The sequence below is a fragment of the Hesperophylax consimilis genome, chromosome 16 (assembly GCF_061612785.1).
Source record: "Hesperophylax consimilis isolate HC1 chromosome 16, BYU_Hcon_1.0, whole genome shotgun sequence".
NCBI classification, from domain to species: domain Eukaryota; kingdom Metazoa; phylum Arthropoda; class Insecta; order Trichoptera; family Limnephilidae; genus Hesperophylax; species Hesperophylax consimilis.
Genome location: NC_142851.1, coordinates 11,415,650 through 11,441,584, shown reverse-complemented (window position 1 = coordinate 11,441,584; position 25,935 = coordinate 11,415,650). Strand labels below are relative to the sequence as shown.

The 25,935-nt window shown below is 35.0% G+C and overlaps 1 protein-coding gene across 2 annotated transcripts; it reads right to left on the bottom strand.

Annotated features, from left to right (window-relative positions):
• Positions 1–398: 398 nt before the first annotated feature.
• Wdr37 (WD repeat domain 37) lies at positions 399–25,630 on the bottom strand. 2 transcript variants are annotated; one of them, XM_089640612.1, is made up of 10 exons: positions 25,481–25,630; positions 25,173–25,386; positions 24,959–25,075; positions 19,874–20,062; positions 18,200–18,372; positions 16,598–16,838; positions 11,016–11,154; positions 10,500–10,569; positions 9,381–9,557; positions 399–1,137 (listed from the first exon to the last, which is right to left on the bottom strand). In XM_089640612.1, exons 2-10 carry the CDS (start codon positions 25,351–25,353, stop codon positions 1,012–1,014), a joined length of 1,413 nt encoding a protein of 470 aa, XP_089496738.1. In that variant the 5' UTR covers positions 25,354–25,386; positions 25,481–25,630; the 3' UTR covers positions 399–1,011. The 2 variants fall into 2 exon arrangements, with proteins under 2 accessions (XP_089496738.1, XP_089496739.1); XM_089640613.1 differs by having other exon boundaries at positions 19,874–20,059.
• Between the last annotated feature and the right edge of the window lie 305 nt (positions 25,631–25,935).

The following is a 25,935-nucleotide window of genomic DNA, read 5'->3' as shown; positions in this document are numbered from 1 at the left end:
TTACAATGGCATGCTAATTGCTGGCTGCGTAAAAGTTTCGGTCTTGTTTCCAAAATTTAATATTTTGTTACACTATTTTTATAAATGTGTTTTAATTTACCCAGCTTAATTATTTCAAGCATCGATGCGCCAGGCGGTTTGTTTAAAAATGAACATTCAGGTCCTACGCAGAATAGTCCCACAATGGAATAATTAATAATTACCTTTTGTAATTTTTATTTTACAATAAATAATTTTTGATTTGATTTGATTTGATTTGAATGCTCTACAAAACCTTTGCCTTACTTTAGCGACTTTTATACATTTCTGTGCAGGTTCTGGTTATTTCAATGTACTGCAGTCCATGTACGACTGATGTTATAGTTTATGCAAAGCGTTCTCGAACCCTCCTATGATTTTACTCCAGCTTGTTGAAATGATACCCAGATTTCATGTCAGAGCAAGTCTATCAATTTGGACGTCTGTGCATGCGCAGTTCTATAAACTTAATTCAGATCAAAAAACTAAAAAATAAACATATATGTATTTTGTGTTCAAATATAACCTAACCTAAAGACATAATGCATTCTGAAAATCTCGGAATATTTGTTAAAACATTATTATTTAATGCCCGATTTACAACAATAGAAATAATCTTTTCTTTTAACCATTTAACTCTTGTTTTTTTCCGTATACATCGGGAATGCAGTGAAAGGTTTAACAGAAAAATTATTTATGTACTAAAATCTTGTCATGCAATTTTCCATGCAGTATACAGTTCCATTTAAAATTAAACCGAACTAAGTAAAAAGTGGTTTTTTAATATTGCCCTAAAGAAAAAATTACTAAAATTACAAAAGAAATGTGAATAGATTTTTGTGAAATGATGAATACTCGTATATAACAAACTCTTATTAATAGTTTCTTAACTGTTAACTAGATATGTAAACAACAATAATAATAACCAATAAAATAATAATACAGCAGTTGTCTTAGAATTATGTAAAGGGATGTATAATTGGACTACCGACTCTATGTTTCCTTCGAGGGTTGGATAGACCAGCCGAGGATGCGGCGGTCAAATCCACAGGAGAAGAAGTTGACGGTTGTGTTCATGTCATCGGTCCAGGCTACTGAAGTCACCATTCTCCTATGACCCTGGAAGTTGGAATTTTATTGCTTAGAATAACAGTAAAATTGGTAAAAGGTTGCTGAATTGGTTGTGGAATTTGACAGCTCATTTCTCCATACATGCATACAAAAATAACTAAGTTAGAATTGTTTCAAACCCAATCACATTTGATAACCATTCAAATATTAACTAGCTGACGTGTACCCGGCGTTGCTTGACTTTTCTCTACTTTCTATAAATATAATATCCATGTATTATATATGGAAACCTTCCGGAAGAAATTCTCTAAATGATAGTGAAAACCCTATCAATCTCCGTTGCATAGTTTAGAAGAACTAAGCGCACAAACAGACAGATGGTTCCATGGTATTTCATCAAAATGACTATTAAAACTAGGGAATGCAATCCCGGTATACCGGGATCCCGAAATACCGAGATCCCGCAGACATTTTGCGGGACTAATCTTGGTCGAAAATTTTGCGGGATCCCGCTGGACTGGCGGGGTTACAGAGAAGCGCAGATAATATGAGCAACCTTGAGGTTTTGATAAAGAAGGAAATGAATTACTTCGAGTCCGGTGGATTAAAAGGAACATACCTTCAATTCATTTACAATGCGCTAATGACTATTGTGCCAACCAGCGTGGAAGCTGAAGGAGCTTTTTCAGCCGCTGGCTACCTTGTGTCCAATATCAGAAGCCGTTTATCAGATGACACAAATAATACTTTAACTTTTTTACGAAACTATTTCCAAAATAATGTTTAATTAAAGTTATGATGCTCATTGTACAAGAATATTGTTTATCGTGTAAACGTTATAATTTAAATTTATGTTTCAGTTCAGTTTCAGTTTCAGTGCCGGCAATCCGGGTGTTTATTTTATTTTCATTTGTGTACATAGATTTCTTTTACCTACCTCACTAGACAAAGTCTGTTCCGAGGCGGGTATGTTATGTAAATTTATGTATTATCTTATTCTTTGCCAATTTATGACTTAAACTTTACCTATGTCTAACTAGAGGTATACCTATTAATAAATCATTTAAAATGTCCCAAAGAACTTGTTTTATTATAGGTATAAATTTAAAACTCTAAAAACAAGGTTGGTAGATCGAGGTCTTTATTATACGATTGATTAGATATCTAAGTCCACTCTGCTGGATCCCGCAAATACCTGGATCCAGCGGGACTAAGATTGTTCAGTCCCGCAAACACCTGGATTGACATTTTCTTGCGGGATTGCATTCCCTAATTAAAACACACCTTTAAAAAGTGATATAGTCACTAAAAGTGATGAAACAAAAACTAGGATAAATAGTTACCTATGTAACCTATTTAAGGTAGTTTTTGTTTCATCACTTTTCATGACTTTATATTACTTTTTGTAGGTGTGTTGAACTGTCATTTTGATGAGTTATCCGGTCACCCAGGCAGACGCGGATAGTGACTTTGTTTTATACTATTTAGAGATTATAATAATTAAAATTTTTATTGGAACAACTTTTCTTTAACTTTTGAAGGCTATATCCATCAAACTAAACATGAAGCAGAACAAAACACAGAAAAAAAAAGTAGTAAATACACGGTCTCTGAGATGATTGATGCGTCTGATGGAAGGGCTCATCATACCTAAATTTCACATAGTGCAATTATGCTTAAAATGCAACAGGCATGTATTTCAAACTAGGCAAAATATTTAATAGATGAATTATTGATAAATGATCATCATTTTATTCATTTATTCTTTTTATAAGCCCATGGGGCCTTTAATTTGGGTACATTAAAATGTTTACAATTGTGAACATAGAGGGTTATAAACAATGGTTGTAAAAAATAATTTCTTATATTACAGTGGTTTACAATAGGATATAATAAAAATAAAATAATTATTTATCGTCGAAGAAGAAGATAGTACTAACAAACCTAAATGAAACAGAACAAGACAAAGAAAATAAAAAGATAACGGTCTCAACTGGGAATCGAACCAAGGATGTCTGTCTTACCAGGACAACGTCTTTATCCACTCGACCATTGGGACCTAATTATTATACGTCATATTTGTCGATCTCATATTTCAGATTCAGAATTAACAATATTATCTTGCAACAAATTTTTTCAATATTTTTGGCAGCTATCTTTTCGAATCATCACAAAGTTCTAAAGAATAAGTTTGTTTCGTAATTGTAAAAAGCATTCACTTTGTGGCTCATCATAATTTATAATAAAAACACATAAATTTGTTTTTGACCACGATAGTTTTATTTTCACTCTACCGGTTTCGGAAGATCCCTTCCTTCGTCAGGAGAATATTTAAAACTAATCTACTACACAAAATATTGACACATAAATACAAAAATGTTAAGTGTTTGAGAGAGATGTCGACAAAGTGGAAGGGGTAATTACGGGAATTCCAGGAAGAACAGAGCGGTTAACTGGAAATATGTCAAGAATAGGACTATAAGACAGATTAATTTGGTTATTTATTATACTGGAGTTATTATTGATGGCTTTTCTGATTTCAAGTGCTTCTAAATTATCTAATTTTTTGCCTTTCTTACTACGGTGAAGAATTTTAACGCCTGTATCTTTACTAAAAGTATGATCGGTGGAAATGAGATGATTGGCAAACTCCGAAAAATTATTGTTATTTAAACATCTTAAATGTTCGGTGATTCTAATATTTATATTTCTAGTTGTCTTACCTATGTAGAACGATGGACAATCATTGCAACATAGTTGGTAAATGCCTGAGTGGCTAAATTTGTGATCTTTATCTTTAGTATTTTTAAGTAATTTTCCCAAGTTGTTATCAGTATAGAACGCGGGTTTAATGTGGGTAGGCAAATTTTTTGAACTAAGTGAAGAAAAATTGGATATGTATAAGATTTTACGCCATTGAAAGGGATTTATGATTTTATTATTAGTTTCAGGTGTACCAAATAAAAATGTATTCGTCGAAATGAGTTTAAGTTTCTTATTCAGGATTTTATCAATTAAGTGTGTCGAGTAACCATTATTTAGAGCAATTTGTTTTATTTTTGACAGTTCAATTTCAAAATTAACAGCTGATAGTGGGATTTTTACTAAGCGGTGTACCATTGAATGATAGGCAGAATGTTTGTGTGATATCGGGTGGTTTGACGTGTTATGTATAGTTATATCCGTGAATGTCGGTTTACGATAGATGTTAAATTCAATTGTATTATTTATTGAAGTTAGTGTTAAATCTAGAAAATTAATCGATGCATTACTGCCTACCTCTACAGTGAATTGAATTTTTTTATGAAATGAATTTATAAGAAGAAGGAATTTAGTTAGTTGCCGCTCTGTTCCCGTCCAGATACAAAAAATATCGTCTACATATCGTTTCCAAGTGAGAACATTATTTAAGAGTGATGACTTACAATTAAAAATCTTATTTTCTAAGTTATTCATAAAAATATCTGCCAAAAGTGGGCTAGTAGGAGCTCCCATAGGTAGCCCTTGGCTCTGTTGGAAGACGCAGTTGTTATACTGGAAATAATTTTGATTAAGGCACATATTGAATAAACGAGACAGGTCATCAATCATATCTTTATCTAAATTAGAGGATTTTAACATATCTACAATTATTTGTTTGCAATCAGTAGTTGGAACATTTGGAAATAAGTTAATTACATCAAACGAAATTAGCTTAGCATTATTGGGAATGAACAAGTCCTTAACTGAATTTATTAAATCAAATGAGTTTTTAATGGTATATTTGGGTGAAAACACATTAAAATTGTTGAAGACATTAGTGATATGAGAAGCTATTATGAAATTCGGGGAAGCACAGCATGACACGACAGGACGAATAGGTTCATTGATTTTATGTATTTTTAAAAACCCGTACAACTTGGGAATTTTAGGATTAGACTGCAAGAATTTATTCTGGTTAGGATAATCATCTTTAAAGATTTGGGATTTGCATGCATTTATTGAATTTTTTATATCTATTTGAAATTTATTAGTCGGATCTTTTTTTTATAATAACGAAGTCGTCACTTTTTACGAAGTCTTCCATTTTTTCGTGGTAGTCCATTTTGTTCATTATGATCACAGTGTTTCCTTTGTCTGCCCTAGTAAGCACTAAATCCTTATCAGCCAACGTTTTGCGAATTTTATTGGTGCATAAAATTTCTGGATGTATGACCTTTTTAATTTTATCTTTAGTTATTAGATTTTTAATTGTCTCAGCACTTTTGTACAGAAACGGTCTAGGTTGGTACGATAGAGCCGTTTCAATGTCCACTGCCACATTTTCAATAGCACTTTGTATGTTATTTTTATTGTAATTTAAATTATATTTTAGTCCTTTAGATAGTAAATTCATCTCTTCCGGGAGGAACACGTGGGAAGAGAGATTCTTCACTCGATCAAAAAATGTATGTTCTGGTTTATCTGGACACTGGTTACTGATGTTAGGTTTACAAAGATTTTGAAGTTTTTTATTTAATTTCCCTTGTTTTTTGAACGCCTTTTCCGAGGTATACATCCTTATTTTATCGTCGAATAAAACCCACTCGACTGGATGTAAATCGTGTACTAGTTCAGTGTGTAGTAGCATGATTTTAAGTTTAATTTCGTTTCTCTGTTTAAAAGCACCTTTCAAATCTTCTTTTAACCAAGCAACTTTAGCTCGGTAAGCCGAACTATTTGAAGTTGGAGAAGGACCGCACATTTTATTGAATTTATTATTAATATAATTCGGAAACACTTTACACTTTATACATCGCTGGTAGAAATATATGTCTAAACTCAGCATTCTGTATTTAATAGAAAAGTTTTTAAATAATTTTGCTTTGTTGGCCGTACTTGCCGATATTACGTAATTGTAAAAAGCATTCACTTTGTGGCTCATCATAATTTATAATAAAAACACATAAATTTGTTTTTGACCACGATAGTTTTATTTTCACTCTACCGGTTTCGGAAGATCCCTTCCTTCGTCAGGAGAATATTTAAAACTAATCTACTACACAAAATATTGACACATAAATACAAAAATGTTAAGTGTTTGAGAGAGATGTCGACAAAGTGGATTAATTAATAATTAGTAATTAGTAATTACCCCTTCCACTTTGTCGACATCTCTCTCAAACACTTAACATTTTTGTATTTATGTGTCAATATTTTGTGTAGTAGATTAGTTTTAAATATTCTCCTGACGAAGGAAGGGATCTTCCGAAACCGGTAGAGTGAAAATAAAACTATCGTGGTCAAAAACAAATTTATGTGTTTTTATTATAAATTATGATGAGCCACAAAGTGAATGCTTTTTACAATTACGTAATATCGGCAAGTACGGCCAACAAAGCAAAATTATTTAAAAACTTTTCTATTAAATACAGAATGCTGAGTTTAGACATATATTTCTACCAGCGATGTATAAAGTGTAAAGTGTTTCCGAATTATATTAATAATAAATTCAATAAAATGTGCGGTCCTTCTCCAACTTCAAATAGTTCGGCTTACCGAGCTAAAGTTGCTTGGTTAAAAGAAGATTTGAAAGGTGCTTTTAAACAGAGAAACGAAATTAAACTTAAAATCATGCTACTACACACTGAACTAGTACACGATTTACATCCAGTCGAGTGGGTTTTATTCGACGATAAAATAAGGATGTATACCTCGGAAAAGGCGTTCAAAAAACAAGGGAAATTAAATAAAAAACTTCAAAATCTTTGTAAACCTAACATCAGTAACCAGTGTCCAGATAAACCAGAACATACATTTTTTGATCGAGTGAAGAATCTCTCTTCCCACGTGTTCCTCCCGGAAGAGATGAATTTACTATCTAAAGGACTAAAATATAATTTAAATTACAATAAAAATAACATACAAAGTGCTATTGAAAATGTGGCAGTGGACATTGAAACGGCTCTATCGTACCAACCTAGACCGTTTCTGTACAAAAGTGCTGAGACAATTAAAAATCTAATAACTAAAGATAAAATTAAAAAGGTCATACATCCAGAAATTTTATGCACCAATAAAATTCGCAAAACGTTGGCTGAAAAGGATTTAGTGCTTACTAGGGCAGACAAAGGAAACACTGTGATCATAATGAACAAAATGGACTACCACGAAAAAATGGAAGACTTCGTAAAAAGTGACGACTTCGTTATTATAAAAAAAAGATCCGACTAATAAATTTCAAATAGATATAAAAAATTCAATAAATGCATGCAAATCCCAAATCTTTAAAGATGATTATCCTAACCAGAATAAATTCTTGCAGTCTAATCCTAAAATTCCCAAGTTGTACGGGTTTTTAAAAATACATAAAATCAATGAACCTATTCGTCCTGTCGTGTCATGCTGTGCTTCCCCGAATTTCATAATAGCTTCTCATATCACTAATGTCTTCAACAATTTTAATGTGTTTTCACCCAAATATACCATTAAAAACTCATTTGATTTAATAAATTCAGTTAAGGACTTGTTCATTCCCAATAATGCTAAGCTAATTTCGTTTGATGTAATTAACTTATTTCCAAATGTTCCAACTACTGATTGCAAACAAATAATTGTAGATATGTTAAAATCCTCTAATTTAGATAAAGATATGATTGATGACCTGTCTCGTTTATTCAATATGTGCCTTAATCAAAATTATTTCCAGTATAACAACTGCGTCTTCCAACAGAGCCAAGGGCTACCTATGGGAGCTCCTACTAGCCCACTTTTGGCAGATATTTTTATGAATAACTTAGAAAATAAGATTTTTAATTGTAAGTCATCACTCTTAAATAATGTTCTCACTTGGAAACGATATGTAGACGATATTTTTTGTATCTGGACGGGAACAGAGCGGCAACTAACTAAATTCCTTCTTCTTATAAATTCATTTCATAAAAAAATTCAATTCACTGTAGAGGTAGGCAGTAATGCATCGATTAATTTTCTAGATTTAACACTAACTTCAATAAATAATACAATTGAATTTAACATCTATCGTAAACCGACATTCACGGATATAACTATACATAACACGTCAAACCACCCGATATCACACAAACATTCTGCCTATCATTCAATGGTACACCGCTTAGTAAAAATCCCACTATCAGCTGTTAATTTTGAAATTGAACTGTCAAAAATAAAACAAATTGCTCTAAATAATGGTTACTCGACACACTTAATTGATAAAATCCTGAATAAGAAACTTAAACTCATTTCGACGAATACATTTTTATTTGGTACACCTGAAACTAATAATAAAATCATAAATCCCTTTCAATGGCGTAAAATCTTATACATATCCAATTTTTCTTCACTTAGTTCAAAAAATTTGCCTACCCACATTAAACCCGCGTTCTATACTGATAACAACTTGGGAAAATTACTTAAAAATACTAAAGATAAAGATCACAAATTTAGCCACTCAGGCATTTACCAACTATGTTGCAATGATTGTCCATCGTTCTACATAGGTAAGACAACTAGAAATATAAATATTAGAATCACCGAACATTTAAGATGTTTAAATAACAATAATTTTTCGGAGTTTGCCAATCATCTCATTTCCACCGATCATACTTTTAGTAAAGATACAGGCGTTAAAATTCTTCACCGTAGTAAGAAAGGCAAAAAATTAGATAATTTAGAAGCACTTGAAATCAGAAAAGCCATCAATAATAACTCCAGTATAATAAATAACCAAATTAATCTGTCTTATAGTCCTATTCTTGACATATTTCCAGTTAACCGCTCTGTTCTTCCTGGAATTCCCGTAATTACCCCTTCCACTTTGTCGACATCTCTCTCAAACACTTAACATTTTTGTATTTATGTGTCAATATTTTGTGTAGTAGATTAGTTTTAAATATTCTCCTGACGAAGGAAGGGATCTTCCGAAACCGGTAGAGTGAAAATAAAACTATCGTGGTCAAAAACAAATTTATGTGTTTTTATTATAAAATAAGTTTGTTACCTAGATAGTGTCTCGGGTAAACATATCCGATTTTTATTTACACGGGATACCTATTGACTTTTTCTAAAAGTCTAAATGAATATTCAATTTTTATCGGAACAACTTTTCTTTGACTTTTGAGGGTTATACCCGTCAATGTAATATATCATTGAAGAAGAAGATAATACTAATAAACCTAAAGGAAACAGAAGAAGATACAGAAAATAAAAAGGTAGTAAATACACGGTCTCAACTGGTAATCGAATCCAGTATCTCTGTCATTCGATTGAAAATAGCCATTAGTCATTAAACATTTGCAAAATTTAGTACTGACCATCCTGCTGGTCCTGGGAAGGCGCGCCATCCGCTGCCCCTGCAGGTCAAACAGGCGCACCTGGCGGTTGTCATGCGGGATGGCGATCAGGCCGCCGGAGCTGACGGCGATGCGGTTCACGCTCGAGTCAGAGCGGATGGTGGCAAGGGCGGAGCGCATGTTACGCAGGTCCCATACCTACACATGCAGGGATTGATTAAGTCTGAAGGTTAATGCTAGAGGTGCCTGTATAAGTTTTTTGTAATTTAATTTAGGTACCAGAAAGTAGTCTGAAATGTTCTTTATATGAATGCTATGAATACCTATATCAGATGCTCTAAACTCATGAAATTGTGGACTGTCTAATGTAGAAATCAAAATATTGATTCAATCCCTCTTATGCCAAGAAATCGACAACAATCTTGTAAGATGACGCAGTTGTTTTGGGTCACCCACATGTCAGAGAAAAGGACTTCGTTCTCCTCTCTGCCTTGAACTCCTATGATCTCGATGCAAGTTTGCATGCCACACATCTAAGAGTGTATTACACAAAGAAGCGTACAGGGGCCCTAAATCATATACTTAACTTGCACACTAAAAACTGTCAGTATGAGATCACAGGCATTGCATAACAGTTGATTATCTCCCACCAGACATTACTTGATATAACCATGAACTAACTACATAGCGATTTCGTTGAATTGAACAACCGAGCAAGGTCGTTACAGAGCAAAAAGTAATTTACAATTGACTGCGACGACAACACCTCGAGTGCAGATATGAGCTTGTGTCAAATCCTAGCTTTGTTATTGGTGCATAACATTGCAAACCCATCGGGAACCAATGGAGAAAGCCATCACGAAATAAATATTTACTCATGAGAGATTCACAAATTTTGATAAAGGCAATTTTAGCATTAAGGCCCAGAAATACAACTGCGATCGATTAAAATAAGATAATGTTCTAAATGCGAAAACTAACTTCATAATTCTGGGAACCAGGTTAAATGCAACCCCTTAAAACTAATTTATATGACGGCTTATTCATGTCAGGTTTTCTGATTCAATTAATAAATCATCGATGAATAACATCTAAGATAAAATTGATAATAACATCTAAGAAAATATTAAATAGTTTTACCTTGACAGATCTGTCGTCTGATCCAGAAACAACTTTGTCTTCCCTCGTAAATACGGCTGATGTCACGCTCCTAAAGAATAAAATTGTTATAAATCAATGAAATTACAACAAAATACATGACAAAAGAAAAAAAGATAATGAAAATGTAATACAAACGAAAACCAATGCCGTCACTGGCAATATAACCACTCTCTCTCTCGTGGTATTTATTGTTCTTCTTCATTCTATGGCCTGGAGCCATTGACACTACGGCATCCTCATTTGGGTTATGTTGTGAGGGTGAAGGTAAAAAAGACGTGATAAAGGCTGAGGTGGGGAGGGGAAGGAGATGCAGTAGAAGAAGGTAGGAAAGTACTGAATGAACTTGCAAATTGTTTTTAATTGCCATTTTTACACGCATACAAGAATATTATAGTTAATAGAGAGAGCTCAAATGATATTTCAGGATGAAACTAATGTATGATCAACATGATAATTAGATTGAAAAATTTGGAGCAAATCATCCGTTGCACTTACTCAGTGTGCCCCTGAAACACAGACACGGAGTGGATTGGCTCACGGAAATCCCAGAGACGGAAGGTGGTGTCACGAGAGGCCGTCACCACCAGCCTCTGGGAGTGGTGAGCCGAGGCGTGGGTCAACTCGTGGTCGTGACCTGATGGAGACAAATAAATTATTATTATTTTTTTTTTTTTTAAAAGAAAGACCGGGTTACGAATAACCTGACAATATTTGAAAATCTCCTACTACCACCACAGTAAGCTGAAAATGTTGCTTGTGTTGTGATGGAGGACTTAGCCAGCCGAGGAATTGAACACACTACGCCTGAGTGGGACCCAAGCGCGATGTCAACTCGGCCACCGACCGTGAATAGTGAACTATGTATTGTATTTACTTGGTATGACGGGTTGTTCATTGCACTTATCACATAACCATGCTGGAATAAAAATGTATTATGTACATATTAATGAGAATAAAGGATAAGAGTATTTTGTAACCGTCTTCAGGATTTAAGGTTTTATTATATTTTATTTAACCACCCGTTAAGGGGATGATTTGATTCTCGTCCCTGCTCCAACACAGGCGACTTTTAACCACCCGTTAAGGGGATGATTTGATTCTCGTCCCTGCTCCAACACAGGCGACTTTTAACCACCCGTTAAGGGGATGATTTGATTCTCGTCCCTGCTCCAACACAGGCGACTTTTAACCACCCGTTAAGGGGATGATTTGATTCTCGTCCCTGCTCCAACACAGGCGACTTTTAACCACCCGTTAAGGGGATGATTTGATTCTCGTCCCTGCTCTAACACAGGCGACTTTTAACCACCCGTTAAGGGGATGATTTGATTCTCGTCCCTGCTCCAACACAGGCGACTTTTGGCCATAGTTATATTTCTTTTTAAATACATAGAAGATTAATGATTTTGTTTTTGTACCATTTATTAATTTCATTTATTAATATTATTAATGTGATTTTGTTATTAAAGTTATTGTTTGTTGCTGCTGAAATTTTGTTACTGTTCCTTAGTGTATAAATGTTAAATTAATATCCACATACACACACTACTTCTTCTTGCTGTGCAAGGACACTTAAATAAACATAGTTTTGAGTCTTTGTAGTGCGCCTTGAAGGAGTTAACATTTGTTCCTTATAACAGGGTGGGAAAACAGTAGGTCCCCTCGATTGTCTTAAGGATTCTAACCCACTTTGTTGGGGATTGTATCTGCTTATAACAGGAGTGGAATATATGTACATTTGTGCCGATAAGGATTTTATGTAATAAGATGAAAGTATAATTCAGCATCTTCTGAATAAGACTCCTAGAGAAAAAAATTAAAGGTTGTGCATTAAAATATGAAGTTAAAAAGAAATTTACACATCTAAAATGTTAAATATTTTAGGCACCTCTGGTAGAGGAGACGAGATTGTACTCGTCTAACAATTATTATTATTAAAAGAAAAAAATTGTCAAGAAAATATTACATAAAGACATGATAATAGTTATTTGGTTTTTTTTTTTAATTCCCACTGAATGCTGTAGAAATGAGATCCCTAAGGCATATGTGCGGTAAAACCATGTATGATTGTGTGAGAAATGTGGAGATCCGCAAAGAGTGTAAGGCTGATGTAAGATTAAGAATGTGACGCTTAGATGGTTTGGGCATGAAGGGCGAATGAGCGAAGAAATGTGTGTAAGGAGAATATATGACGCAAATGTGAATGGTAGCAGAAGTTGGCGACGCCAGAGGAAGACATGGCACGATCAAGTGAATCAGATACTTGAGTCGGGCCATGCTAAGAGTCAGAATAATAGAAGAGTATGTATGAGACGATGTATGAGTGTGTGTTGTGTGTTTTGTTTGGCGGTCCGTCCTCTCTGCCTACCCCTGTGGGGAAATGGCGTGATGGTTATTAAGTTAAAATTCCTTTTGGAGACCAGGGGTAATCTCTGAAATTTCTATCTTCCATGATCCATGTAGCAGCTAAAAAACTGAATTTATTACATTGATATTTTTTGTATTCTTACAAAACCCATAAGATACAAAGATAAAATGCGTGGAGTATCTCAGTGAGCCCTCACGGCAATAAAAGTTTTGTTTTGCAGCTGTTGAAGGTTAATACATTTTAGACTTTAGGACAAAACGTGAAGATAACTTCCTCCTTTAAGGTGAAACAGATGTGACAATTCCCATACAATCTATTTTTCAGCCACATTTGAAAACTACAGATAATATTTTATTTATTTTAGTACCGAAAAATAATACTCGTAATGAGTTTATCGCGAACGAAAATTTCACTGTTCTATCACTTATAATAACCAAGTAATTAAATTAACAAAAGTAATTATTTTATGCGGGCACCGCCAGCCGAAATGCCCGAATCCGTGTTAGAAGGAGACAAACATATGTGCGAGCCATATGTTTCACGTGCACGCTATTAGCCCATTCCTACGGTGTTAAAGTGGTCAGTAAATTTGTAGTAAAAATGTCAATTTGCGCGGCTTGATTTGTTATTCTGATAGAATGTTCGTTTTGCTTTTTTACGAATGTTCCAGTATTACTCATCGCAAGGAACATTTGCGGTTTTGGCACGCAGTAAAAAAGGCAAAATTAACTGTATAATAATTATAGTGAGAGCGGTTGTAATTATTTAGAACTTTCTTAAATCTGTAACTATCACTAGCTAGACGCCCGCCAATTCACATTCTCTCATTCATTCATTCTACAGTCATTGTCTGCCGCGGTTTGAAGTGACTTTTTTCGATTTTGTACAGCATTGTTATTCCATAAAAATGAGGCGTGCCCTTTATAAGAATCATCAGTATTCCGGGAAAAGAGTGAATCCAAGACTAAGTGCGAACGGGATGAAACGTCAGCACGGCGAATCGGAATACAGGTAAGTATTATGAAATTATTTCAAAATATTTTATTATTTTTTAAATATTTTCTCGGTACCTACCTAACTAACTAACCATCACGCTTGTTATTTTATGACCCATGTCGCTCGTTTGGTATAGGGTGATTCATATTTAATGTTGCTCAAAAATTATACTCCTTTAATGCCTTTATATTATATCTTTTAGTTCCCACAAACACTGGCGCGGAAATAAAGAAAACAAGTGTTCGAATGACGAGACCCAGGAGGATAAATCCAGGACTGCTTCTCTGTGAGAAAGATGATGAATTAATTGGACAAAGTAGACCAATTCAAGCTATCGGACAAAATATTAAAACAAACAATGAAAGAAAAAGGATCTTACAAAAAAAAGAAATATGGACAGAATATGTGAAAAGAATAAAAAATAAATAAATAAGTAAATAAAAAATCTTTTACTATCGTCGTTCCCGCCAGGCATCGTGAGTTCAATTCCACAGCTGGATAATTCCTCCATCACGACCCAGGCAACGCTTTCCGCTTACTGTGATGGCAGTTTTACAACTAGTTTATGGACACCGTGTATAAGATATTTGTACAAAAAGTTTTTTTTTTCAATCACCTTTCTGCCTTATAAAGGATTTACTATTATTAACATGACATGTTTGTCATTTGTGAAAATAAAATATACCCATTTACAAAATACAAAAAGTTTTTTAATGTGAAAAGGCGACTTCATATGCACACTGTAGGCATCGTCTTTGTGGACACTCATATATTACGACGCACGTGGCGAGCTGATTTCAAAACAATGCCTATATTATTTATATGCGAGATGATGTTATGATGTTACGAGCAGTGGCGGCCGGTGGTCAAAATATGTGGGGGTTCACTGGATTAAAACATTAAGTCATAAAATAAATTAAATAAAGGTAGATACCTATAACATCGTAAATTAAACACGGAAAACAAAATAAACTATTGAATTGATCACATGCACAGAGCTACGAAGCTTTGTTATACAATGTTTTGTTAAATGATCGAGTAAACTTCTTCGATCCAGATTTTCACTCTTGTTTTATTATCAGTTCAGGTTTTAGGTGGAACGGCATTTTTTTATTATCACTTTGTTTTCAAAACTCGACCTATTGTTTTTAATGTATTCCACATTCAAACTCATTCTTAATTTATACTTTGAACAAACACAAAAGTAATCATAAATTAGTACAACCTGCAATTGATATGCCTTATTAATAATTGATATACAAGATCGATATAACCTGCAATTAAATATCAAAACTTTCGCAGAGTAAGAAAAGTTTTAAATTCAACAGATAATGCCCGTACCCGGCAACGGCGAGTACTGACTAAACTGATAATGAGTAATCTGACCATCACTCATCTCTTAATGACAAGTTTTATCATGTATGCTTGTATCGAAGAAGCGGAACATTCGCTGAAAAATAGCAGATGGTAAATTAAAACCACGATATCGACAATAATATAAAACATACGCGTTTTAGTTTAACTTTCTACTGAATAAACCGTTCCTTCTGATGTGGTGGTAAAACCCCGAACGCCGTCCATGATAAGGTATTATTTGCAAATAATAGTATCCACGCTTTTGACTGTTCCACAGAATATGCGACAAAGCAGTTAAATTTTGGATCGCAATCGAAAACGAACTGCTACGAACATAGGCACAAGTCAAAGTCGGTCTGCAAGTTAAGCGCGCCTAATAAGTAGGTACCTTTTGAATGAGATATTATAAACGAACCGAGTTTCGTATTGTGATTAGTCATGTCGGAAATTGTGTTGGTTGTTCGGCGCTCGGGAGCACATATTAGCTGGCCGCCACTGGTTACGAGAGCCCTTTCTGACTTGTGCATATGACAAATTTGTTTCTCCGTCTGGCAATTCTAACCACTTCGTTGGTTTGATGAATGCGCCCCATAGAAATGTAAGAAAAAGTGTAACCTTTTGACTTATTCGCGAAATTTTTGTGAGCAAGCAACCGAGCGAATACATGGTTACTATGTAGGTATATACCTACATCGCTTGGTATGATTATGTCCATTTAGCAAAAGCGGCATTTAAAAAAAAGGTCCAGTTAACGCCAGCTCCCGGCACACATACCGTTGTTCCTAGCCGGCTCCTTTTATAAATTATTTAATCTTCCCAGGCATTGATTTAGTTTAGTGAATTGAACAAACCTCTATCTCGTGTCTCTTTCATACTCATGCGAAACATCGTAAATTTTTTGAAATGGAGTCTTTTTCGCAAATGGTTTTGGTTGGGTAAATAAAAATTTCCTGTACCAACGCGCGCGGAGCTGCGTGAAATGTCTTTTGTACGTATTTTTTGCAATGAAATTGTGTATTTTTCAGCCGTTTTCTACGATTATGTAATTATAGGTACCATAAAAAATTTATACAGATTAATATTACTTATATACGTTCGCAAACCAATAATTCATCTCAATATTATAAAGCATAACGTGTTAAAAGTGTTTTATTAGACGATATTGAAAATAACACCATCTATCGGCGTAAAGTTTCGAAAAATGTTTTGAGATGGCCCTTAAATATGTTTCAGTAAAAACTTATAAATTAATAACGCCAGCTCAGAAAATTTAAGGTGTGTTGTTCTGTTTAGTTTGGAAGCTACATAACACTTTTGTATTTTATAAAACAGAATTATTGGGAATAAGTAGTCTAACCTGTAAGGCAATGCAGCAGTTCTCCTGTCTCCACGTCATACAGGTTGGCAGTGCGATCCCAGGATGCCGTGATGACCTGCTCGGCCCCGGCCAGCCAGTCGGCTGAGACCACCACGCCGGAGTGGCCGCACAGCTCCTTAAGCGGGGTGCGCAGGCACTCGGGGCGCTCTTCCTGGCCCCCGCCGCACCCGTCCTCGCCGCCTCCTCCTTCCAGCTCCTCCTCAGAGGACTGGCCACGGAGCTAAAAGGATAATGATGCTGATAACTATGCTGGACACATTGGACAACTTTGTTGGAAGAAGAATATATCTGCGGAAGTCGGTAGAAACATTACGCCCTCCGTGGTCGAGGGGTAAGGCTCTCGACTAGCAAGCCAGAGGTCGCAGGTTCAAATCCCGACATGCGCAAGTAAATTTTATTTGATTAATTTGTGTTTTTTCATAATTTATTAATTAAAAATAATATACAGTATATTTGTGGCACGTTCCAGAGCGGAAGATACTCTCAGTATCGCCCTGGTGTAAGACCACCTTTCAGAATTGAAACATTGCTTGAAATGACTTTGGACCTGTTTGGTGACCAGATCTCAATAGCCAGGAACTTCCCCACCTTCCTCTTTCCATCTTCTTCTCACAACATACCCCAATTAAGGACGCCATAGTCTCACTGGCTCCAGACGGTTGGGAGCATTTGGAACTCTTGTGGGGTTTCTCATTAAAAAAAACCTATTACAGGACATAGGTCACCTCAATTCACAAATGGGAAGAGGAAGAAGAAACACTGACTCATTTATGGTTACAATATCCCGCTTTGATGATTTGAAGGGATTTGAAAAGTGGGGAATCCTAATGATAATCCTGGCGAACTTTGCTAAAGGGACTGGGCTACTGTCATTAAGATAAAAAGGAATAATAATGCTATGGAATAAGATGACACATGGAAGTTAGGTTATTGGGCCTACGACTTGAGTGTTTCTTGTGACTTCTGTATAATAATATTCACTGTAAAATTGATGATTCTTGGAGAAAAGAGTATTGTGGTTGAAAAACAATACGAAATAGATTGTTGATTGACAGTTCATGCAGCAATTCACAGTCAAATACTATTTCATGCCACACTTGGTTATAGTTCTGACAAATCTGACACTAAAAATTTAGCTAAATAAATACAAAACTGCAAACAGATTATTATGCAGTCCATCACGTAAGGAATCATACACAAAGAGGCTTTATAGAACAATCACTATAAGTAGAAATGTCATTGATGTAACAAAAAATTATGATAATAAAGGCTATGGTAAGCAAATTTTTCTAATAATTTCTTGCTGACAAGGTTTAAAAATGTGAACCAAGTCTTCGGTATCTTCAACCTCTTGTCTTTTGTGTGGAAGAATACTTTATCAAAGTAATACATCCTTACACTTATCGCACTCTGGAATTCGGAAGTATTTGTTTTTTTTGTAATTTAATAAAATATATACATTTTTCTTTGCATTCCAATGTAATTTAAAAAAGTCTATTTCTTATTATTATTTCTCACTTTAAAGGTTTCCAAAGAAAATGTTTTTAGTCCCCTACACCGTAATGGTTTTGTAAGACTCACGGGCAAGTCCCAGTTGACGGCAGCCTGCCAAACGTGGGCGGTGTTGTCCCCGCTGCTGGTGAGGGCGATATCCCGGGTGGGGTGGAAGCGGATGGAGTTCACGGAGCCCGAGTGACCGAGGTACTGCAGCAGGCACTTGCCCCATTCCACGCTCCACACCGAGGCCGAATAGTCTGAAACATAAAACAGTACAAGGAGCTTTAACCCCTGGGGATGCAATCCTTTCGCGACCTAGTATTCCTTAGGCCACGTCCGCACAGACAGGCGGCTTGCTTAGCGCCTAGAGTCTAGCGAGTTACCTAGCGAGTAGCTTAGTAAAACAAACGTTCTAGAATACTCGCAACTGGCCGCACTGCGCGCTTGGCGCCTAGCTAGTCGCATGCTAGTCGCTTTGCGTGTATCGAAGTGAACCAACGTGTTGGTTTTTTGGCACTAGGCGAGAAAGGCATTTTTGAAGAGAAAAATGGACGAAATATTAATTGCATCTGTTTTTAAAAGAGAACCACTGTGGAATCCAGCTAATGAACTCCATAAAAATGTAGTTATCTTTAAAAAAAATAAAAATTTAAAAATTAATAAACTATGGTAAGAGGTAGCAATCGAAGTAGAAAAAGATGGTAAGTACTTAAAAGCGATCTATTTATTTGTGTCATAATTTTTTTTACAATGAGAAGTTAATTATGGTTATGGCGTTGGATTATGTTGTACTAACTAAGAAGTAGAACAAATGATTCTCTGGACTGGACTGGTAAATTTTTTCATCAAAATTACGCAATTGTTTATACAGAACATTAAATTCCCCATGACTTGACCGTGACTTATTTATGTCATGAACCCAACATGGTGGATAAGGCCGTGAAATGATATATTTTAAAGATGAATTTTCTGTAAGTAGCAGTTTTAGAGCTATTTTTGAAAGTGACATCTCGTCAACTAGACGACAAGCAAATGACCAAGACACCTAGCGACCCACCACGCAAACCACCTTCAGTGCGGACACCGTGTATCCTAGCAAGTAGCCAGAATGCAAGCCACTAGGCTCTAGGCGCTAAGCAAGCCGCCTGTCTGTGCGGACGTAGCCTTAGTGTGCTAGCGGTAAAATGCCAATCGCCCGCCGATTGCTGGCTGACACTATTTTCTTAATAACTAATGTTTATGTAAGTTATACCGTCTTACCAGATAATGTTTTTATATATCTATAAAGATTGTATATGCATATATGTATCTATTTTATGTAGTTTCCCCAAGATATACTTATATTGTGAAAAACATTTTTTTTCTTTTTTATTTTGTAACAAAATATAGTACAATGAAGCCATACAAAAATATTCCAGCTAAACAAGTATTTTTCACAACAAAAAATAAGTCATATGAGGCTTTCCTGTAAATGAATGCAGTAAAATGACAAAAGATAGAAAGTAAATCGGCATTACAACATTTTACATGGAATTTTGCAACGTGCATTTGCAGCAAAAATATAAATATATTTTTAAGTGACGAAATGAGAAGCTAGAATAATATTAAGATAAAATATATTTGCAAGCGAATAAAATATATTTTAGAATACTAGGAACATTTTTTGAGGTTAAAATATGTATACATAAAATCGAGGCAAGTGTGGTGAGCTACTAGCAAATCAACAGTGGATTCTTTATACAATGTATTCTTCCATACCTGCAGATGCAGTCCCGATGAGTGGCTGTCCCGGGCGGGCGCAGGTGACCTCCCAGACCCCATCCTTGTGGCCGGTGAATTCCCGGACCAGCTGGCAGCTGAACGTCGGTGTCTTGAAACTGGAGACAATCTTACTCGTCTGTACTTTCAATTTGTGACTAGCCTTCACTTTCTGCGAGCTCTGTGCTACTGGATTTAAACAAAAACACACACACACAACATAATAAGTTTGATTTATGAAATGATCTTATAAACATAAATTTTGTGTGCGAAATGAAGAATGGAAGAAAAAAAGAAGACCGATGCCAGTATCATTCCTTTACATTCGAATTTACGTCATAGTTGAAAGTGCTTGTTATTTTCGCTCCTCGTAACAATTAATCTCGTGAAAAGTCCGTAAAATAGTATAAATTATCATTCCTAAGTTAAATACATTAAATAGCGTTGTGTGGGATTGCAAAAGAGTTTGTATTGTGAAATCTCCAACATTAACGGTGCTAAAAAATATCTCTCTCTCTCTGGTTTCAATCCTGGGATTGGTTTGCAGCAATTTCATCTAATCTCCTCTTCCATTCTTCCCTGTCTTGTGCGGCTCTTTTGACTTCTACATATGATGAGCAGCGCACGTCCACCAGCAGATCCTCCAGGTACTCTCGGCGTGGGCGTCCCCTAGAGTTGGTCCCCTCGGTCATACCCTCCATTATGACATGCAAGAGGCCTTCTTGTCGTATAACATGGCCGATCCATCTTGCACGCCTTTCGGACAAGGTCCTGAGCAGGTGCCTTCCTCCTTCGATTCTTTGGAGAACCTCCTCATTTGTAATATGGTCTCTCCAGGAAATTCCTAACAAACTTCTATAGGACCACATCTCAAAAGCCTCTAGTCTCCGTTTATCTCTTTCGGATAGGCACCATGTTTTGCAGCCGTACATCAAGATACTCCATACATAGGTCTTGATGAGGAGTATTCTCAGTTTTAGGTCTATATTATTCGATTCTATTATTTTCGACCTTTTATTGAATGCAAGCCTAGCCTGATGTATACGGCTGTCAACCTCGCTCTTAGACCGACCGACCCATGTTATTTTGCTCCCGAGGTAGACAAACTCCTTGGTGTTCTTTAGTGGAACTCCTGCCATCTCTACTCTCATCTGATGTTGCGTTCGGCCTACAGTCAGCAGCTTTGTTTTGTCTTTATTTATCTTCATGTTGTAGTTGTTTTGAAGAATGCTTTGCATGGTTGTTAAGGCCTCTTGCAGTTCTTCTTCGCTTTCAGCAACCAAAGCAATATCGTCAGCAAACCTTATCATATCCACCTTTTGCCCGTGTATCTTTACACCTTTTCTGTGACTCATTCTCTCTCTAATAGAGAGAAAAAATATAGAGCATGCAATAAAAAAAAATAACTTAGATATCGCACAAAATACTCATTTGGGGGACGTATATTACACCCATCCGGTGCGGGAGGGTTAAGCAGACAGAATTGTACTCACAGACATCGAAATTAATAGACGAGCCAATCAGAGAAAGGGGGAACAAATAAAATTGCGCGCAGCTTGGGAGGCGGCATGACCGTCCCACTTTCCGTGATTTGTCAATAAATTAATCTGATAGTATACAAGTAACTCGCATTGTAATATCACTATTCGGTCCTCGAAAATAAAATCTGTTTACGAATTACTAGTCCTTTTTACAATGGCACGCAAATTGCTGACTGCGTTAAAAACTTAACTACACATCCCAAATTGGGTAAACAAAGTTCGGCTTGTTTACAAAATTTAATATTTTGTTACACTGTTTAGTTAGACACTTTTACAAATGTGTTATTATTTACCCACCTCACTCAATTTAGCGCCGCTATGCCAGGCAATTAGTTTAAGGACAAACATTCAGGTCCTGCGCAAAAAAGTCCCACAGTCCGCTGCAAACCTTTGCCGTACTTTTCTGCGCACGGTCTGGTTATTTCAATGTGCGCTCTTCAGTGGTCAATATATGACTAATGTTATAGTTTATTCAAAGCATTCTCGAACTCTCCCGATGCCAAAAACATGGTCAAGTGGTTTGCTTCCAGCTCGTCGAAATGATACCCAGATTTCATGTTAGGGCAAGTCAATTGATTTGAATATCTATGATTGTACCAGAGAGGCCAACTTTGTTGGAACATACATTCCAGTAGAATAATCGGACATAAATTGCAAATTAAGATTCATCGCAACATAAATTTATAATTCAATAACTATACATATTTTCACCACAAAGATTCTATGCACGGTGAACACAGGAAATACAGACATCAACATACAATTTTAAATTAATGTCAATACCAATAAACTGTAGCTTCAGAAATTATTGCAGAGGATCTCACTTGTACTTTTCAATAAATATTGAATGATGCAATTGAACATAGTTACGCAGAAAGCGGTAACCGGATGAATCATCACGATGATAATTCATCACATCTTTAAAAAGTTATATAAAGTCATGGAAAGTGATGAAACAAAAACTTTATTAACTGGGTTATGTAGGTTAGGTTAGGTTAAAAAAAAAAATTTTTCATCGTTTCTAATGACTTTATATCACTTTTTAAAAGTGTATTGAATTGTCACTGTGTTGAGTTATTATGGAACCGCAGAAAGCAGCCAGCCACAAAAAACTCAAATTAAGATAAAGGCACTTAGTCTAAAGATTGAATATTCAAATCTGCACAATACCATAATTGGTATCTATATAGATTTTAGGGATATTAGTGTTTTGTCAGGTCTGGTAACAGCCAAACTGTTTGATAGTGCCTTCAGAAGGCAAATCAGCTGTCACGCGTAATAATAATTACACAGCAGAATTTGTTTACAAATAAACTGTTTTTTTGTATTATTGAAGAAGAATATAATGCTAATAAATCTAAAGAAACATGAAACAAAACAAGACATAGAAAAATAAAAGATAACGGTAACAACTAGGAATCAAAAGGAAAAAGTAGCTGCAAAAATTAGTTACATTTATTGTTAATTCTGAATTTGAAATATGATATCGACAAATACGACGTTTAATAAATAGGTCCCAATGATGGAGTGGTTAAGATGCCCGTCCCGGTAAGACAAGAGATCCTGGAATTGATGATAAACTTCTCATGTTTCGTTTAAATTTATTAGTATTATGTTCTTCTTTAATGATATATTACAGGGCTTCCCAAACTTTTTTCAACTGTGACGCCCTTGGGAAGTTGCCATATTTTTGCGACGCCCCCCCCCCCTCCGGTGATTAAAAATCTAAGCCCCCCGCCGCTCATTTGTACCAAGCGTAGTATTTTGAAGCCCCCCCCCCCTGAACGGGTCACGTAGTATGGGTACGTTACCTAATAACAATTTGTCAGAAAAACTCCAAATAGTATCTAATTTTTTTATTAGAAAATAAAGAACACAACATAAAAACAAAAATGGAAGCAAAAAAAAGATAAAAAAGCAATTTTTTTCTTTGGTATTAATGAGAAGGATGTGCTTGCTTTTCTGAGCATAGTTTCTCAAAATGAGGTTGAAGTTTCGAAATCGCCACTCTCGTCTCTGCCTCTAAATTTATTTTTGATCTGTACTTATTCTTAATTACTGCAACTGAAGAGAAACCTGTCTCACACAAGTATGATGTCGCAAACGGTAATAAAACCCTTAACGCTGCAGTGCTGATGGAATGATATTCTTGATAAACAGAGCTCCAAAATTGCGGCCTGAAGTGGCGCGGGACTCAGTCGCTCCGAAGTGTGCGTGTGGAAGACGCTATAAAGATTGTCTCACGACGCCCCTGGGATGATCCCGCGGCGCCCCGGGGCGTCGCGACTCACAGTTAGGGAAGCCCTGATATATTACATTGACGGGTATACGCCTCAAAATAAGAAAAACGTTGTTCGTTTTTGTATAAATTGAGTAAAAGTATTTGGAAAATAGGGAGACGCTTAATACGCACAATTTATTTTAAAAAAACACTTTGTATCAGTTAGATAATAATGGGAAATAAGTTTTATAGTTTCCGGAAATGGAAAAAAATGCATTTTGGTATCTATTTCGTTACAAAAAAGTCTTCACACCATGTTTTGACATTAATATAAATACAGTTTTTTCAGTCTTGTTTTTTAACTTAATTTTAAATGATCCCAAACTAAGAACCAATTATATCATCAATAACAATGGCCACCAAGAGAACAGTCGACTCTAATTTTAATGACATAACTTTTAAAATGCATTATTTCCAGAAACTGAAATTCTTACTTTTTTTTATTTATTTAATATTTGAAAAAAAATATTTTTACATAGATAAGTATACAGGATAAAATAAGATATAAAACAATACAAATTAAATTAGCCTTTCCTCACCATAAAGAGACAATGCTCTTGTGTTTGGTGAGGGAATTCTAGTTCAATTATGTACATGTTAGTATTAAGGTAAATAATTTATAAAGAAAACAACACAAGATTTAAACAATATTACTTCTAGATGTAAGTAGTAAACGTATTTTGGACTTATAATAGTTTAAGGTAATTTTTTTAATTTTAGGTGAAATTCCTGAATATTTTCGATATTTTTTAAATTTAATGGAAGGTTATTAAAATAAATTATGCCTAGATAAAGATAGGTATTTTGAATGAGCTTAGTGTTAAATTTTGGTATTTTAATAGTTTTCTGGTATCTTGCTGATGTATTGAATTGCAAGTTATGAGTATTTGACTGCATTTCTTTGTAAATTTGAAGTATTGAATATTTTTGATATATTTTGTCTACTGTAGGTACTTTGAAAATTGTAAAAAGAATTTCGGTAGAAAATTTTGATGGTTTTTTCAAAATTACTTTGATTACCAATCTTTGAACTACTTTAAGTGGGTTCAAAATTTTATTATATGTTCCTCCCCAACCAATAATACCATATATATACTTATAATTATTATTTAACTATGTACTACAAAGCTTCTTTTTAAAGTGCGTAAAGCGTGTCCCTATTTTCGGATATTTACCTATATTCATTTGAATATAAAGTCAAAGCTGAAAACCACAACACAGAATCTGTCTTAAAAAAATTGTTGAGAAATCAATTTTACTTACATTTTTGTTTTGGTGGTTTTCCTTGAACATCAAAGTCAACAGTGTCAATATTTGGTTTGTCTCCTCCATAAGCCTCTCTTTCTAACCGTTCACTCAATACTTCAATCTTCTCTTGGACTGAAAGATTCAAAATATTGATAAGCATTTTGTCTCAGAGTGGTATCATAATATTATTATTTTACTCAGAATAAAGTATTTAATGTTGTAAACTCACGGTTGAGATTCTCTGTATACAGTATATCGAATTCTTTTTCGATTTGAGAGAACAATTCGTGTAGCCTTGCCCGAAATACTGGTGGAATTGAGCATTCCGAGTCTTGATCAATTTTAAATAAATTCGGCATGATGTCAGAACCTTCGGCTAAGCTTTGAAGACGTCGTTTACTAGACTTCATATCTAATAAACGAGCTTTTCTTTCAAGGGCAAGCTGAAATATGAGTTTATTATATGAATAAATGATTTATAGTCAAGGCCAAAATACACAGGTAAAAATAAACAAACCAGGATAACAGTCAAATTACCTTTAAAATGATTGCAGAGATGGTCAACACTCCACAAATGCGTAGATCAATGAACACATTAGTTCAAACCATCTTGGATACAAAATCAAAACAAGATTTTCTATTTTCTAATTCTTATTTGGACTGAGCTAGCGCTTGACAGGCGCGGATGATTTTTACTTTTGACAGATGGATAATATTGTATATTGTCTATTGCTCTAGGACTGCCAGGATTGTGAAAAATAAAGCTTATTATAGCATTTTCATAAAAAACTAACTTTTTCGTTAAAAGCTTTAGATTTTTGATTAATGCCCAAAAGGTTAGTAATCCGCATAACAACAATTTGACAGAAAGTAAAACTGAATAATAGTGAATAATGTCGAAGGATAAAAATTGATTTACCATCAAATTTTAAAAAAAATGCTTTGTGCCAATGGTTTTGAATTTCCTTGATTTCAAGATTACGACATGAATA